Source organism: Musa acuminata, chromosome BXJ1-1, assembly GCF_036884655.1.
Source record: "Musa acuminata AAA Group cultivar baxijiao chromosome BXJ1-1, Cavendish_Baxijiao_AAA, whole genome shotgun sequence".
Lineage (NCBI taxonomy): Eukaryota > Viridiplantae > Streptophyta > Magnoliopsida > Zingiberales > Musaceae > Musa > Musa acuminata.
The window spans coordinates 33,650,397-33,668,813 of NC_088327.1; the positions used below are offsets into that span (position 1 = coordinate 33,650,397).

At 36.7% G+C, this 18,417-nt stretch overlaps 1 protein-coding gene across 2 annotated transcripts; it reads right to left on the minus strand.

Moving 5' to 3' along the window:
• Positions 1-828: 828 nt before the first annotated feature.
• LOC103972889 (clathrin heavy chain 1) lies at positions 829-17,126 on the minus strand. Of its 2 annotated transcripts, XM_009387272.3 has the most exons (30): positions 16,907-17,126; positions 16,450-16,654; positions 13,683-13,771; positions 13,504-13,582; positions 13,272-13,399; positions 11,243-11,341; positions 11,030-11,138; positions 10,500-10,579; positions 10,185-10,412; positions 10,036-10,101; positions 8,119-8,235; positions 7,685-7,882; positions 7,407-7,523; positions 7,098-7,157; positions 6,810-6,896; positions 6,562-6,645; positions 6,350-6,484; positions 6,209-6,271; positions 6,024-6,128; positions 5,834-5,946; positions 5,491-5,743; positions 5,173-5,309; positions 4,808-5,086; positions 3,721-4,723; positions 3,109-3,594; positions 2,792-2,962; positions 2,532-2,717; positions 1,696-1,818; positions 1,460-1,570; positions 829-1,353 (listed from the first exon to the last, which is right to left on the minus strand). In XM_009387272.3, the coding sequence occupies exons 1-30, from the start codon at positions 16,949-16,951 to the stop codon at positions 1,192-1,194; spliced, it is 5,118 nt and encodes a 1,705-aa protein (XP_009385547.2). In that variant the 5' UTR covers positions 16,952-17,126; the 3' UTR covers positions 829-1,191. The 2 variants fall into 2 exon arrangements, with proteins under 2 accessions (XP_009385547.2, XP_065046361.1); XM_065190289.1 differs by having other exon boundaries at positions 6,209-6,484.
• Between the last annotated feature and the right edge of the window lie 1,291 nt (positions 17,127-18,417).

Below are 18,417 nucleotides of genomic sequence, written 5' to 3' on the forward strand. Positions count from 1 at the left end.
GGACAATGGGAGGCTTCGGGGAGGCTGACCTTTGCGGACGAACGCGCGAGAGTGCCGCACGACTTAGGCAAATCCAGCTAAGTCCGTGTCAGGCTGGCGAGCATACCTCTCTATGAGATGTATTAGGGAAGGACGATAGTGGGGGTGCCTTTTGTTAGGGTCGAGGCTTATTTGGGATAAGCAAGAATGACGCCCTACGCTAAGCGTCTATTTGGAATTAATGTCTTTTACTACTGAGCATGCGGGCCTTCCTGAAACTATGGTTTGACATGATGTAAGTCAACCCAAGGAAGCGACAAAGAGGAGATGAGTCTTGGAATCATAGATTGATGTGATCTTCCACAAGCTTGTGCGACCTTGTGGAGATCGAGTTGAGCTAGGGTCGATGGATTACACTCCTACCGATGGAAAAGAGCATATATTTTTTCAACCATGTCATTGCCCAAGTGGCAATCGTGAATTGGCAATGTCACACTAACGTTACTACTTTCCCTATCAACTATCATATCCTCAACCATGTCATTGCCCAGGTGGCAATCGTGAATTGGCAATGTCACACTAACGTTACTACTTTCCCTATCAACTATCATATCCACCATGATGGACCACCTTTAGAAAGCATGAAAACAACTTATTTCTCACAGATAAATAAATTCTCAGTCAGTCTTAAATCTGAAAAGATGGTTTTGGATTCATCTATTGCACGTTATTTACAATCCGGCAATTTCATAAGTTCCCCTTTTTTTTGCCTTTGTTTGTCATTACCCCGCAATGCATCATTCTTTATTTTTCAGACAATAAAACAACACAGTTTTAAACGCAAAGTAATTAACAAGCAATGCGGCATACAGATATATAGCATCAGGTCATCCAATAAATCTGATTAATACAAAAAAATGAAAATAACAATGGTTTTCTCAGCATCAAGAGAACCTATACATGTGGCGCTGATCTTTCATGTCTCAAGTCTAGACATTAGTCTTCGATCTTAAAAGTTTATAGAGATACAAAATCCTCAGTTCGGCCTCTAGCAACCAAACTCAAAGCTACCAGAAACAAATATCAAAGAGGTATAAAACAAGACCAACAGCCTTGATCAACTGCACCACGAGACTTGATCAACTGCACCACCAGAATACATCAAAACAACCCACATTTCCACCTTACAAGCTATGCCGATCCCGAAACTTCTCAGTAGCTCCCCATAGGAGGCATGCCAAATGGTGGCATTGGAGGCATTCCCATACCGGGCATTGGTGGTGGAACTGGATAAGATCCACCCATGCTCGGTGCTCCCATACCGGGCATAGGTGGTGCTGGTAGAGCAAGAGGCAGCAACTGTGCATACATATTCTGCAAAAAAATAGAAAAACGAAAAAGAGTCCAATGTTTCCATTATTATGCAACGCAAGATTCACACACCATGAACCAGGAAGAACTCCAAAGGAACATTGTGTACCTGCTGTGCAACCAAATCCTTCTCTTCCTTTTCTTTAGATTTAACTTCATTTTGTGCCTCAATCTTATCCTTCACAAGTTCGTCAACTTTACTAGTGTACTCGCGAATAAACTGCATTTATCCAATATTTGTCATGATGAAACATATTAGTTTAGAGAAGTATATTCTTAAAGGTACCACAGTTCTACACATTAGCTACTTCTATACATTAAAATGACAAGATGATGACAAATCACCTGTAAAAGGTACGGAAAGGCAAAATCAATCATGTTGTTCATCCAGGCCAGTTCAAGGGCAACATCAGGACGGATCAAGTCATAACAAATGAAGAGACACGAGGCAAAGCATTCCTTCTTTCCCTGCAACACATTTCCCAGAGTTCATTACATGTCTTCAGGAAAATCAAGATGAATAGGTTGACTAGTAACATATGCAGAAGTATGCTAGAAGCAACAAAAACATGGATCTTTTTGAGTTTTGTTCCACAAATATGCCTTTATATCCAAGTTAAATAATAGTCTTTTATTCATAGATACAAATGCACTTAATTGGTAAAATATCAATCAGTGTTGTTTATGTGTTTATCAATGGAAAACTATTGATGCCACTTAGCAAATGGTAATCAGAAATTAAATAGAAGTTTTATCAAACTCTGATTTATGTAATCTCTAGGTCACATCAGCTTAGTGATACTATAGCACCCATTTTGGCATTATAGAAAAATGTCTTGAATGTCAAATTTCAATTTTGTCCAATGTTACATACAGATATACAACATATTGATTTGATACATCACTTCAAAATGCACTATTTGACAATAGTGCACAATATCTAGAAGTACCAAAGATGGATCTATATGAAAATTAATGGAGACCAAGCTTCATCTCCACAATAATTTAAAAGATGAACAAAAATAAAAAAGAAGATATCACTACTAGTTCATGGCCATTTTTTCAAACATAAACATATAATTTAGCAACTTTCTACCTCAACAAAGATGTAATTTGGATATAGCATAGAATACTATATGAAGAAATTGATTGCTAATTAGCGTAACAGATTAAGCCCTTACCTGTTCAATAAAATAAACAAGCAATTCTTCAGAAAGTTCACGGTCACCAGATTGTGAACATGTCTCCATAGCATCCTTGTAAAGGTTGTCCTTCTTGGACAATGCAATTGACTGCTTCCATCTCCCAGCTTTCTTGTAAATGTATGCTGCAATCCTCCTCATCTCAAGAAGCTCATGCTTTTCAATCTAGTAAAACAAAACACTCATAACAAGAATTTTCATAATCATTTAATAAAGATAGCACGCAATAGCAACTTTACCCTCTGTGCAAGGCCTATCTGATCAAAGTTATCATGCAAGTCAACTGATTCACGTAATCTATCATAGTCTTCCTCCTCAACATAGATTTCATTCAGTGCTTCATTAACAGCAGCTACATTGTTACTTTGAACTGCAACCATATATGGCTTCACTATATGCAAGTAACCAGCCTGAAGCATGAAAGTGTTAGATATTTAAAATATGTCAAACTATATTAAGAGCACAATTACACACCCAGCAAAATACAAAACCTCATTTGGCTTTTCACCTAAGACAAATAAATTCCATAAAAAGTATAATAAGGACAAATTTGCACCTTTCGCATAATATCCACGACACGTGTGTGGTCCACACGAAGTGCAAGCACATGGAGAACATCATTAATGAGGTCGGGATGTTCTTGCAGGTAGAAATGCACAGCCTTGTAATATAGCTCAACATTTGCAACTTTAACAATAACATCTTTGAACTGCATATGATCCCAGGCATCTGGAGAATGGTTCATTATAGTTGTTGCTGCATTATCAAATTCATCATACTGAATATACAAATATGTAAGCTCTTTCCAATGATGTTGCTCATCACAAACACGGATAAGCTTGGGAATGTTCAATCGAGTTGAGAAAAGTTTAATGTGCTCCATAAGTTTCTCTGGCCTATATCTAGCATATAAGACTCCCAGCTCTGTAAAGATGCCCATATGCGCACGTTCTAAACCAAGGCCACTTTCCATGAGAGAAATTAACTCATTAAAGCAGCCTCTGTTCTGATAATAGTCACTGACCTCTTCCAGGTCATCCACCTAAAAAGAGAAACAAAAAACAACATATAACATTTCCCAGTTTGACCTAGGATGCAAAACATTCTATATCACCATGGAAAAACACACAAATATAGAAATTGTTACTTCATACTTTCAGTGACTTACCTGGATAATTATATTCAGACCACATATTTGTGCCAAGCGGAACTCCTCAGCATCCACACAAGCAAAACAAACTTCCTTCCATGTCTTTGAGCTATTTGCCTTACGAGCTGCATCAACGGCACCCTGAAACTGCTTTAGTTTAACGAGGGTACAAGCCAACTTTGCCCAGTTAGAAATGAAAGCAAATATGATCTTAGCAGCTTCATAAAGAGCATCATCAAATAAGCGGTCGCCGACGTTTTGAAGATTAGCAACATTTGGCATTAGAATGAACTCCTCAATTTCACCTAGCCTATCAATCTTAGCATATGCAAATATCAGTTCACCATCCACTTTCGGCTCTTTAACCTTTTGCCTCACCATCAACAAGTACTTCACCAAGTCATGGTAAACATTAGCATCTTCAGCAGCCCGAATAACATCATGGAACTGCGTTTCATCATCTGCACGAATGAATGACTCAATTGCATCACTTACTAACCCTTCCCGTAACTGAGCTTTTGCAACCTGGCTCCATACAGCATCTTCCTCAACACGGAAAGCAAATTCTACAGCCCGCTCTATGCTTTGGATGTTGTCCAGAAGGACATTGACAGCCTGCACATTTAAGTTGAATTTCTTGAAGATGGCAAAGGCTTCTTCATATAATTGTGCTTCAACTGCTACCTCACCAACTGCTGGGCCATCAAAATTGTCTAATCTATTAATGTAATCCATGACCCTAGGTGGATCTGCTTTAATAGCTGTTAATATCAGCAGGTTTTGCAGATTGAAATTCCCACTGAAGGCAGAATTCTGTAGCACAATCTTCTCAAGTAGTTCAATAAGTTCATGTGGAAGATCAGCGGTCATGAAAGCTTTAACAGCAGCAGAGACTTGCTCAGGGCTCTTGCTCTCAGGCAAAGCAGTCGAAACAACTTGATCAATGAGTTGTCTTCTGTATTCATTTTCTGGTTGGAGGACTTTCTCCCATAAATCGGCATCCATCCTCTCGACAACATATCTATCACCAAAGAAGATACCAAATCATCTAAATGATTTGATTAAAGAAAACTCCTAACAAGGTTAATTAAACAAAATGGCATACCTGGCTTGCAATTTGAACAGTGAATTTTTGTTAGTGACATTTATTAGTTCATCATCACATTGGCCTCGTCTGTATGCAACAACTGCAAGAGTAGGGTCCCGCTTTTCACAATATTTACCAACAACACGTGAATCATAGTATGGATTAGTAGTTAGAAAATGCTCTGGATTATTATTGCTGTCTATGATAATCTTTCCCAGTGCATTATGGACATGCACATCCTGGCTCCCTTCGCTGACAAGATGTTCCAGAAATTGTGTGAGCAACCGCAGACGATTCCTGTTTTACGTAAGACATTAGAGGTGGAAATTTCTTAGACCAAGAATATTGTTTCCAAGAATATAATAAAGTGTAATGTGCCGTACCTTTTCTCACACTCAGCCACAAGAGGTTCAACTGGCAGGAGAGAACGGACGGAAAGAATCAGACCTTTAATAAAATCTTCAGGACATTCATCATCTAGCAACTGCCCAACAACCAACGGAGCATTTCCTGGATTTACCTGTAAATATAACAAAACAAACAACCAAGTTAGCCACATCAAAATCTCTAGAGAAATAATTTAGTCTATCTCATGTTGCAACAGACAAGTTTAACCCAGATGCTCAATGCAAAAGATGTTAATTAATAACTGCAGCAGATGTGCAGATAAAACTAGCATCCAATTAAAAAAAGAATCTTACCTTTTGTACATAGCCTTCAATATATCGAAGCATGTTGTTCGTATATAAATAGTGAGTCAAGTCTGGAACAAAACCAAAACGGTCACAAACATTGATCAGGGGTCTTGCATCTGGAAGTTTGGCTTCCATCAGGAAATTCTTTGTTTTTTCGGGATCATAGAAGTTAGATTCCCTTGTTACACGTTCAACTTCTTTTAACTGTCCAGTTTTTGCTGCAGCCTCGATATACTTGAAGTGTATATCAGAATCCTCACTGTATCATTATGGTAAAAAGAAGACAAGATTAGCTTCTGTATCAAGTTTGCAAATTAGTCATCCTGAACATTTTAGTCTGGACATGTACCTGGAGCTTAAATAAGATCCCAAAAAGAAGTAAAGGCCTTCATAAGACTTAAATTGCTCAAATAGTTTTATGCAGGCATCCACACCTAACTGCTCAGAATATTCTTTGGCAGTCTACAAGAGACAAAGATGTTATTTACCTAGGATAAGCAAACTTATGTTATGCAATAAGATTAAAGAAAACAAGACACCTGCACAATTATCTGAAGGTTGCCTCTCAAATTAACAAGCAAAAGATCCTTCATACACTCCAGTGCCCATTCCTTGGAAAGTGTCCCAAAGAACTCGACAAGTGCCTGTATTGAGCTAAATTTTTACTTAATATGTTGCTTATTACCAATATAGCTTATCAGATAAATGATGTAACCAAGGACACCTGTGGCTCAATGGCGTGAGTGTTCACGATGACACGTTTTATATCAGGCAACTCTGTGTAATGCTGCAGAATAATGTACAATTGTTTAATAATATGCAACACAAAAACTTGCCTGAAATTATTCTCTGCAGCATATCCTACCTGAAGAGCTCGCACATATAAACCAGCCTTTTCACATAACTGAGCAATCCTAGGGCGATCATAGTGACTGAACATTCCATTAGCCAATATCGCATCTGCAACATTTGGATATGTCACCAAATTGATCTCTAAAACCTGCAATAGAATATAAAGGTTAGGAAGAATGATCATCAATTGAAGAGAATACTAATTTAACTGTGAAAATACAATACCTTGGTTTGGAGAAAAGCATGCTCAGGAAGATTGGGCTTCAGGACATCTAACAGGAACCTTGTTGCCTCTCGAATCATATTTCTCTACCAAAAGTACAACAAAAAAGAGATTTCAGAGTGAATTCAATCAACAAAACTTGACAATCAGGATCCTACTACAGCATTTCTGATAACTAAATATTTAAGAAACTTGGGTGTCCCCTATCATCTCCGCTCAACACCATGTTTAGAGAGGAAAGTATCTGAACCTGAAGAAAAAGATCAGTAATTGTATTGTAATCCACTGGGCAGCCTCCCTCCATTTGTGACATCATTAGAGCAAAATTAACTGCTGCCTGTGACAGACAATTATCAAAGATACAGAATGAAATAGATGGATTTCCAAATAGTGATAAAAGGACGAGCACAGTGAAATCCATAGAGCAACTTTATAATAAAATGATGAATTAAACATTTCAGCGACATTTTTATCTTATGTTGCAACATCATGCGCAATTTGGGTACATGGTCGAATATCACAAAGAACAAACTCTTACCTGAGGATCTGACCTCAGAATGGTCTGCAGAAGGAAGAGATAATCTGGCGTGTAGCCAACCTGCAATCAAGAATAGGCTTATCACAACTGGCTCCAGAATTTTTAGGTAAAAATCATGCTTCAGGGCAAAGTCATTATACAGGTAAATATATTTGTTAAAATGTGCTGGATTGGTGGGATTCCTTTAGGTGAAACAAAGACAAGGGTGTGTTTCCATCCCCAGAAAAATAAAGATGTCCCAAGAAAATATATATATATGATTGTTGAATTGGATACATCATAGGACAACTATAAGAAAAAAAATGGTACCTGATTTGAGTAAATAAGAATCTTATCAAACTCCCTTCTTTCCGCAAAAGCAGCAACAACTTTAGGAGTAGCCCTTGCTTTTATATAGATTTTCAGTGCAAGATCATTGTCCACGGTCTACAGCAATCACAGTGGTAGATGTTCAACATAAGACAGTTCTAGTCTCTGATATGGTAATGACTAGAGAGTATATTATAATATTGGTAATTAAAGTACGTCATCAGTTTTAACTATTCCCAAGATGCCGCTTAAGTTCTATGAAAAGTTACATAACTTACCTTCACAAGATCCCCAAGTTCTTCACTGCACTCAAGCTTGTCTTCAGCCAACCAATTTTCCAGTAGATTCTTTTTGTTCTGGTTCACAACAAGGCGAGATAGCTCCAAAGACTCAAAAGCATTAAGCTTTCCTTTTGTTAATAATGTTCCAAAATACTGCAACAGTGGTGGTGTTTGCCCAGCTTGAACTGGAACACTCTGCAGAACATATAGAGATATTATAGCAAGTACCGAGCAAGATACGGAGATAATACCCATATGAAAAATGCAAAGAACAATGGAAACATTACTTATTTTGCAAAGAAGAGACCGAAGAAATTCAAAGTATAGACTTGCTTCAAATGTAAGCCATGTATTTCTATAACAATATAGCAGCGTACGACCTCTAGGTATGCCGGAAGCAGAAAAAAGATAGGACTAATGAAATTCACTACCTGAAACTTTGCAACAGTCTCTGGAGTTCGAAGAATGCCTTGCGGAGATTCTGCAGCAAGCTCAGCAGCTTCCTTATACTTTGTCTGGGAAAATAGTTCTTGGAATCTTTGCACAACCTGGAGATACAGAAGACATACTTGTCAAGGAAATCTTCTCAACATGGTAAAAATAATGCAGCGAATAAAAATTAGAAGGTTATGCACATTCTAACTATTTCAGGTATCAGAGCAGTATAAAACATAAGAAAACATTGCCACTGTACCGATCCATGACAAACCTAAGAACTCAAGATGCATAAGTTATTATATATATATGCTAGTAATGTACTATAACTTTGTTTCATAAGGAAGTTCCATAGAAGAAGCACAAAATTGGCAAAATATTCATCTCATACTTATGCCAGGACGAATAGTTAACATACAGGCAGCAACACCAGCCAGTAGGGGGTAAACTGCAACTCAACTTTTATGGAATGCTTATGAATTTAGATAAGAAACTAAGGAAGTACCACAAAGAGGCACATTCCATCCATGAGTTTATTCAAATGCAAGGATGGATCATTGGCCTAGGTGTTCAGCTGAAATTTCCAACCAAATATTGAAAACTATAATAGAAATGAAGTATTCAAGTGTTTTAAGGCCATGAAATGGCATCTCCAATTACAGATAGCTATAGCTGAAACTAACATATTTAAGGCCAAAAGACTCACTTCAATGTTGTCGTCTAACTTTATTGGTTAAGCTTGCACACACATACAGAAAAGAAAGTAAATCAAATTAAATTGTTAGCTAGATCAAATAAAAATTTCATGAATTCTGATAAGATCTTAATTGTTTCAAGCAAGAAACACAAGAATATTAAATTTTAAAATTCTCGTTATACAAGATGAGGTAGGACTTACTCTTTATCTCCAAAGGACCAAAATTAATTCAAATTTTCATTATCAAAATGTACAAAAATGAGTTACCTTGATAATTCATTTTTTTTTATAACCTATTTGTTGAATGGCACTATGCAGTTTAAAAATGCTCTCTATTTATTTCATACCAACCTAACAGTCCAGGCTATACATTCCAGTATTGTTCAAAGTTTCAAACTATGCTACTTTTTGTTTTAAATTTAAGTGTAGAAGCATAGTTGTCCCTGTTTTAGTTTCTTGAAAAGGAAGCAATGTCAGAGATGAAATAAGATTCTTTGGGTTTCCATATGATTAGTAGGTTTGTCATCGCTGTAGTTCAATTTTTCAGTTTAGCTTGGTGATGAAAAAAGTTTAATAGATTTCAAGGAAACCTTCAAAAACAAGATACCCAAAGCCTTTTAACACCAGTTTCCAAAAAATAATTCACTACTGTCACTTAGATGGCAGGAAAGATGCACAAATTATCCCCAGGCCAAAAAAGATAAATCAAGTCATGTTTAGTAGTTCAATCCCTTAGCCATGTACATTTTGTAATATGCCTCATAATGCATTTGTGTAGTTGATACAATATGTATCAATGATCCAAAATAATCCATAAAATGGTTACCAAGGATTGAAGTCTCAGTTCAATACCGGTTTTGATAATCTACTGGACCCATATGGTAGCAGTATACTGGGTCATAGGCCAACCTGTCTGGTATGTTACCACCCAAAAAAATAATTAAAAATACTGACAAAATGAGTATATATATCGAAGAATACATGCATAGCTGCAAATAAAATTGTCTGAATATACATCAGTACTACTTATTAAGACTTCCAAATTTTCTAAGCATCCAAAATCAAGAACATATTCCTTTTCCAGAAAAGAGAAGTTTGTATGAGACTTGAAATAGTTAGTCTCAACAAGACTTAACTATGTATTTTCTATAAAAAGCAATGCACGACCAGCAAAAGCTAATACTTATTCCAGGAACTGACAAAAAATATAACTTACCAAATTCTCTGCTCCAGGAAGGTTCCCTCGTTTGGCAAGGTTAACAGCAAGCTCAAGATTGTTCAACTGTGAAATTGGTGAAACAAAGTTTAATCTTAAATCTTTATTAACTGTCAAATTTTTAAAAGAATCCTGATGTGGTAACATACTTGGCCACTAACAAATGGCACAATGGTTGCTTCATTGACAGTAGCCAGAAGAACCTGGCCCCTCCTATTGACTGCATAAAAGCCACCCACATTTGAAGCCTCTGTTGTAAGAAATATAGGATCTGGACTAATTCGATTTCTGTAAACTGCTGTTGCTGTGTCCAGATCATACACAAACAACAGGCCAAGCTTTGTGATGACGTATATCAAACTGTACTTTTGGGAGATCTGCAACAATGAACAACCACTTAGATCTGTACTTTTGTGTCAAACAAATGTTTATTGAGATCTCACTGAAAGAGCTTCAGAGGTCACCTGCATTGCCACAGGAAAGTCATCTGCAAAATCTGGTGGGAAGAACAGATCTGCTTGTTTCTTTGTGAAACCTGGTTTTCCTGATAATAGAATTTTTTCTCTCAGAATGTAAACAGACTAAAAAGAAGAAATGTGACAAGAAATAATTATATCCTTAAATAGTGCTAATTTTCGTATTCCATCAGCTTGTGTTTCGTCAATCCAAATAGTTGGGACTAAAAATATTCTTCTTTTCATTCAGTTATTTTCATAACTGTTCTCAGTAGAAATAATCCTTCTAAATGTTGGAGAATTTCCAATATAAGATTCAGAAAATAAAAGTATAGTCTAATTATCTCAAGTCTCAACCCCGCTGTCATGTTAATACTCATTTTCCACCTTATTCCAGACATTCCATAAATGTAAGGAGAATCAAGTTTCTCTTTCTAGTAAATATAATGCCAGCAATTATTTCTCCTACTCTGTGAAAATTGGTTCTCCCACTGAACACTTCTGCACATGACCAAAGTGAAAACAAATAAACAAGGTACCTGGTTGGGCTCCTAGTTCAATAATATGCAACTTTGAACTAATTTGTCCAGCATTACTTGTCTTTGAGGCAAAACAAATAAGAATGGATGGTTTCTCATTCCCAACCACCTGCAAACGATATGATCTTAGAACCAGGAATTAGAAAACAAAATACTCAAGGAGCACCTGCAAGATTTAGTTCCCATAAATAAAGAACCACCAAAAAATCTAACCTTAAATGATGCGAAGGATGCTGCATGTGCCTCAAGTGCCTGACTGCGCTGCTGCTCCACAGAAAAAAGCTGCATATTGCCTTTAACCAGTTGTGGTCTCTACAATCAGAATTTAATTACATACGAAACAAAAATTATAATGTATTTAACTAAATCAAAAGCATAATTGTATCATCATCAAGTAACTGGAAACAGAACATCAAATAGATAATAAACAAATGAAAGTGAAGAAAAAGCAAAGTGCATAAACAGAAAGAGTTGGTCAACATCACAGCAAGACTTCTAAATGATAATAAAGAAGTGCAAGTGCTTGTTCAAGAAATTACCAAAAAATAGCGAAGAGTGACATGGCAATTCATGTTGAGACATCAAAATCACATATCCTGATTGTCTACATATCATATGAAACATGTCTTTCCTATACACTGTAGGAACATCAACTCACCCAGAAACATTTCAAGTACCAACTAAAATTGGAACAAGCCACCTGATGCCCAAGTTCTGATCCCCAACAAGACATCAGCTAATAGAAAAGAACTATTTCAATAAGATGCATCAAATATGTTGCAGATCAAGTTTTGTTGGATGCATATGCTACTAAACTGCCATCCCAGTGGTGCCACACAATCGTATCACCATTGACCAAGATCCAACACAGGCCTCCTTTTTGGTGGAAGCTAAGCTTTACTGAAACTGAAACAGGATCATATGCAATCTAATTGGTCCACTTCAGTTTCGATTTGATTCCCCTCAAGTCCATTTCAGTTTCAGGTATCTGAAAACCAGAAGGCTCTTTCAGATCAAAATTTGGCCCTAACTGAGCCTAATTAAATCATCAACACCACCGCTTGGCTATTTGCAGCCTTCTTTTTTCTAGACATATTGACTAAAATGAGCTGGTACTACAAGTGATGCAAAGTCAAATCTACGCTTCTCATTTAGTTTAGTTCAGATTTTTATTAACTGCAAGATTTTGATTGTATTCATACTACTTTAAGTTTAGAACAACCATTAAGCAATGAATATGGTTCGTCAGATTCTGAATATGGCCATCTGATCTTCTAGAAAGGTACCTATGTGCTGGTATATTTCTAGTCAAGTCTCAAGAGTCCTAATTGGAATTAGCTTGTAAGCTTAGATTCTATTTGTTGTAAAAGAAATGTGAGTCTTGTCACATCTGAAGCAAGCCCTCTTGTTTCATTGCCATCCAGATTGTCGCTAAACTAAATTGGATCAATGCTGACTTTTATGCTTTGTTTTCTTTCATATCACTTGACGAATCAGAATCTCCCTGCTTCCAAGAATGTTCATAAAGCACAATGCCTTGAGCCTATTTGTAAGACAAGTTGGGCATGTTATCTTTCTGGCTATCTTTATTATATTGCCCTCTTCTTTATTTCTTTTCTTGATGACTGCAGAAACCAAAACCACTGCAAGGCATGTCTTGTTTCATTTCTTACAACTTTGGATAGCACGCAGCATGTGTTTATTTATCGGTCATAATTCTAGTGCTATCGCATTTCGATACACCTTCCAATTTACAATGATACAGTAGATTTTGCATTTCATTGGAATCAGACCCCATATCTAAACAGTAAAAGATATTAAACCCAGATCAATTTATAGTTTTCTCATGTGTTAGTTCCTATTGTTTGAACTGAAATCATGATATAGAATAAAGTTAGATGTTAAATACACAATCAAGTCTTTGGTAATCACCAGTGTCTTCCTCTTTCTATATGCTCACAATTTGCATGTTTGCAAGAAATAAGAATTAGATAGCCTGACAGCCTTCTTTGCACATCCATATTTCTACACTTAAACCAAAAATATAATCAGTTGCAACCAAAGCAACTGACAAAAGCAAGACAGGACGATGTGAACAAATAGATTCACATCAGAGATTTAACAACTTCTCAGTTTCTAGGACCATTATTAGATACAACTATCACTACATGCCCATAAGTACTGACAATGTGGAAAACTTATTAAACCACATAAGCTTGCTAGCATACAAGATAAAGTATACCTCTGGAGCACCTGGTGCAATTCCAATAAGAACCAGCCATTTCTCAGTGGGATCACACTTGTAGTTAATGATTTGATTGTTTGTCAAATTAGCAGCCCTATCAAACATTTTAACAGGCTCTGATTCACCTGCATTACAATAGTGACAATAGCACACATTTCTGCATGGTCAATTGACTATGAAAAATTTCATAGGTTCTTGGCAAATAATAAGAACAAGTTATGGTGATCACCTTCTATTGACCAATGATAGACTGAAGTTTGCGTAACCAGACCCAACATCTTTGGGGTGATCCACTTCCAAAAGACCACCTGCAAGATTGCACAACATAACAAAAAATTCAGCTCACTGTAACTCAAAACCAAAGGAACAAGTTCAGTAGCCACATTAAAAAATCACCAACATGTTTACCTGCTCAGGCATCTGATGAGATTTAATTTTAGTCTTTGCCTCAATATTGAATACCTGCAAGTGATCCTGAGTGGTTCCAGGTATTTGAGCTGCAAGTTTAATGGATTAGAATTCCCATAGCCAGCAAATGGCATACTTTAACAAGTCTGAATAAACAAACAACAGGATGCCGAAATGTCACAACTAATTTGAGGGTGGATCAAGGTTTACAATCTTGATCCTGTACCTGTCTGGAAACTTTGTTGATCTAGTACAATACCAGTATACAGGATGGTATATAACCAATACAGCATGGCATCAATGAAAAATTAAATATCCACCAAGACCAAAATAAGTGGTCTGATAGTGGTCTTTGGACACACCATTAAATATAGGTCAATACACAAGGTTCACAAAGTCATCAAACCGCTAATACCAACCTGTATCTAACAGTTTGACCTGGGTCCAACACAAAAAATGCTGGCCTGGTTCGAAATCAGTTTTTTTGTGAATCTGGACAACTAAAAACAGATGTTGACAAAATGTTGACAGCTGTCAAAGATTGTTGGCCATCAACAACAATTGTTTAGATGGTCAAAAAAATAGAAAAAAAAACATTTTGGGGATGCTTCTGTTGACAACCTTTGCTTCTCTCTTTCCTTCGTTCGGCTGCACAATGCAACCTCTGCCTTCACTGCTTCATCACCATCTCCTCCTCTTCCTCCTCACCCTCTCCTCCTGCCTATTATCTCCCTCTTTCTTTCTGGTCTATGTCAGCAAGGACAGAGGTATCCCCTGTACTGGCACCAATACCTGTAACTGTAAGGCCAGGGACAGGTACAGGCTATAAACCCACAATATGAAACCTTCTCAGTACATACTGATCCTATTGGTATTTGAACCTTGGGGTCGGCTACATGGAATTTTTCCCTTAGGACAAGTAATATCAAACTACCAGCATAATACAACAAAGAAAACAGAAGAAGTTGAATTTCAACAGATGTATATATGAAGATATACAACACACCTAATATCAGCATCATCAATATTAAAGAAATTACATAATGGTATATATTCTCATGAAAACAAGAACCAATATGAATCATATATATAGTTCTGGGTTGATTTTAAAACTGGGGGAAAAAACATGTGCGAACGACTTGGGTCAAAATACTTTCAAATCATTCCCTTACTACTTTTGTCTCCATCATTAAGTTGACTTTTCCTCAGATTAAAATAGATACAATGTCATAAAAAACTTGAAGTGAAAACCAAGAGATTATGAATATGACTGCAATCGAAGAAATCATGAATATAACAGTCCGCTTGAGAGAGGAAATTGCTTTTTTCCATATGTATTATTTTTAGAGGATTTAGAACAAGGAGAACAAAAAGTCTCACCGGAATCTAGTAGCTAACCATTAATCCTACTCACAAGGAAATGAATTGTGAATCCTATGATTTTCTAAAGGTCCCATTATTTGTTATCAGCTCAACCAAAGCTAAATTAGAGGCCATAAGGGAGAGGAGGATATCGAGGTGGAGAAGGAGATGGAGGAGGAAGTGGAGGAAGAAGAGACTGCAGAGAAGGACCCGTAAGAGATGGAGGAGTAAGTGGTGATTTATAATGGGCAAGGAGGAGGAGAAGGCAACATGAGAAAGAGGAGGTGGTGGAAGAGATGTAACCTAAAGGAGTACAAGGAGGGGCACGGAGGTAGATGCTAGTGTGGATAGGGAGGCCGAGGAGGCTATAACAGAGGTGGAGACAGCAGTTAAACAGAGGAGGAGAAGAAAAGCCATTTTCAATTCCATTAACAACCTTAAGTAGTTGTTAACAGAAGAAGAGTAGGGTAGTAGAAATACTCTCCAAGGACCTACATGTAAAAAAAAATTCTAAGAAGTTCAAAAAATCCCCGTGCCAAAAACCGACAGTAAGTTTACAGCACAGTACAACTTTGTAACGGTTAACTTAATGGGAAGTACACCCAGTGTCAAATCAAACCAAACAAAATCATCTAGTTCACATACTAATCAGCATTAAGATGTTGAACCTTTGATAAGTTACAACTGGTATTTAAAATATTGGCCATGAACTAATGCCATGCATGTATAAGCAGTTTATTTTTACACTGTAGCTAACATTTTGAGGGTTTAGTCATGCTGTATATTCTACACCCAGTGTCAAATCAAACCAAACAAAATCATCTAGTTCACATACTAATCAGCATTAAAGATGTTGAATCTTTGAGAAGTTACAACTGGTATTTAAAACATTGGCCATGAACTCATGCCATGCATGTATAAGCAGTTTATTTTTTACACTGTAGCTAAAATGTTGAGGGTTTAGTCATGCTGTATATTCTGATCAGTTATGGCATATTAGGAATGTCTCACAAGCTTGTACATGATAAATGGCATACCTACCAAGCATGTATTCACATAAGTTATTTGCAAATCTATCAAAAACTTCTGCTAGCAGCTGAAAAGCAAAGATAGAGTTGAGCATACCAACAACTCCAAGACCAGCCTAATTTCTTTTATTGTGCAGTCAATTGTTTATTGAAAAAAATAATACAAATCATTTGCAGAAGAAAATCCAAGATCTAAATTGAGCACTTGAAGAACAAACCGAATTCATAAAACTACTTCATGGCCTCCATTTAAAAAGTTTTCAAATGTGTTAGAAGAGATCAAACATGGCACAACACCAGTTCAAAGAAGAAGTCATTTTAAGCAGAAATATGCTAGTTGAACAAAAAAGTTTTCGAAGTTTATATTTAGTTGATACCCTTGAGAGCAAGAATTCTGCTGTTGGGATTCATCAAAGCAGAGTCAGCAGTGATTGGCCTCCTCAACGGCTGCATGGGCATGTTCATATCGACAATAACCACGCTATTCTGCGGAGAGGTCTCCCTGACGCATATATACTTATCCGATTCCATCGTAACGTGCGTAAACGTGATGAACTGAGAATTGATCCCGATGCTCGGAAGCTGCAGATCACATCAACGCCCGTCAGAAGACACAAAGATGACATCTTTCCTCATTATCAAGCAAAATGCCAATCTCTCATGACATCTGACGGATCAAGATCCACCTCAGCAGATCGTAGATAAATCGAAGATCTCCCCCCAAAATTCAGCCAGAAACCCGACCTTTACCGCTTCAAAGTCGGATCGGAACTCAAGAGAAGAGGGACCGAGAACAAGCTTGGTAAATGGGGTCGGGAAAGCGAACAAACTCACCGTCAGGACCTCCCGCATCACGATTGGGGCGTTGGCAGCGGCCATGGCAGCTTAATCGGGCCTGAGCTAGGGTTCCGGCGGCCGGAGGAGGACGAGAAGGGATCCGAAGGCGCCCCCGCTAGATCTGGAGTGGAACCCTGTAGACGATTCCACGGAGGGGTGAGGAAAAGGGAGAGAGAAAGAGAAGCGCGGCGAGGACGGGGAGGAAACCGAGATCTGAGACGCGAATAGATCTCACAGTATATATAAAGCCGAAACACAACATCGCGAGATGGTGAGAGTGGAATGGAACAGAGATATTTCAACATATACCCCTGACAGATATGAAATTACGAATCCATTCTCGATTAGCTATTTTTACACACAGGGATGTGTGTACAGTTCCATGTTTGTTTTGGATGTAAATGAAAATGTTTTTGGATCGATCCAAAAAGTGTTTTTTTTTAATAACAGCAAAAGATGAAGATGGGTTTTGATCTCATATTCTTTCATTAAAAAATTAAATTCTTTATCATATAAATTAATTAATATATTCAAAAAAATTAAAAGATATTTATATTATTGCTAGATCAATATATTTAGATTTAACAATTTATCAAATAAGACTTTAAATTTTAATATACTATTTTATGAAATATAATAATATTTTTGTAATTATAAAATATTAAATATTTTTAGTTATATGAATATTTTTTTATGATAATTAATAATTAAATGATCGATTATATAATCTAACTTAGGTATCAAGTGGATCACGTTAGACAATATTTCAAATGAGATTTTAAATCCTTAATTTTTAATAAATAAAATATAATAAATTATTATCAAAATAATATATTAAATTTAAAAATTATTGAATAAAATTTAGAATTATTAGTTTTTAGTAATTGTTTTTAATAAATCACCATCAAATCAATATTTTACGCTTTGATCCTCACAAGTTCATTGTATGCATTTATATATTTGAGAAATCATAAATGCTCTCGACGCATATGGAATATTTGAGATTTACAAAAGCAATGAATGTGCACAATTCGTGACGGCAGAATAAATTATTCCTCCAACTAAAAGACCCCTTCATGTGATCTGAGTTGGCCAGTGAGACAACACGAGCTGGCAATCTCCCCTCGAAGGACAATAACTTGGAACATGTGGAAAACAATATAGGAGGGAGAAGTTTTAGGTACATCTATTATACCACCTCGTCTCTTACCCTACGGGCTCCACCAATATTAATGTGCCATATCAGCAAGCTCCAGTCTCGTGTCAATAGTTATACGCGACTGTTGGTCTCGATCGCGACTGAGGTGTTGTCCGAAGAGTCAACAGATTAGTGATCGATATGTCAGTTAAATTTTGGTTTGCCAAAATCACTCATCAAAATTTAAGATTTCAGAATCTCATTCAGTATATATATTTTTTAAAAATTTGTTTCTAAATCTTTCGGTTTTGTTATTATTATTATATTAATTTTTTAATTTCTTAATTGATGAGACAAGAAAAAGATGTTA

What these genes read in the sequence shown, in the direction of transcription:
- LOC103972889 (XM_065190289.1), bottom strand. Translation starts at nt 16,951, where the DNA reads ATGGCCGCTGCCAACGCCCCAATCGTGATGCGGGAGGTCCTGACG. An exon ending in AACTTGGGGATCTTGTGAAG is followed by an intron (nt 7,524 to 7,684) that starts GTAAGTTATGTA and finishes TGATTGCTGTAG; the next exon opens with ACCGTGGACAATGATCTTGC. An exon ending in GTGGCTGAGTGTGAGAAAAG is followed by an intron (nt 5,087 to 5,172) that starts GTACGGCACATT and finishes TACGTAAAACAG; the next exon opens with GAATCGTCTGCGGTTGCTCA.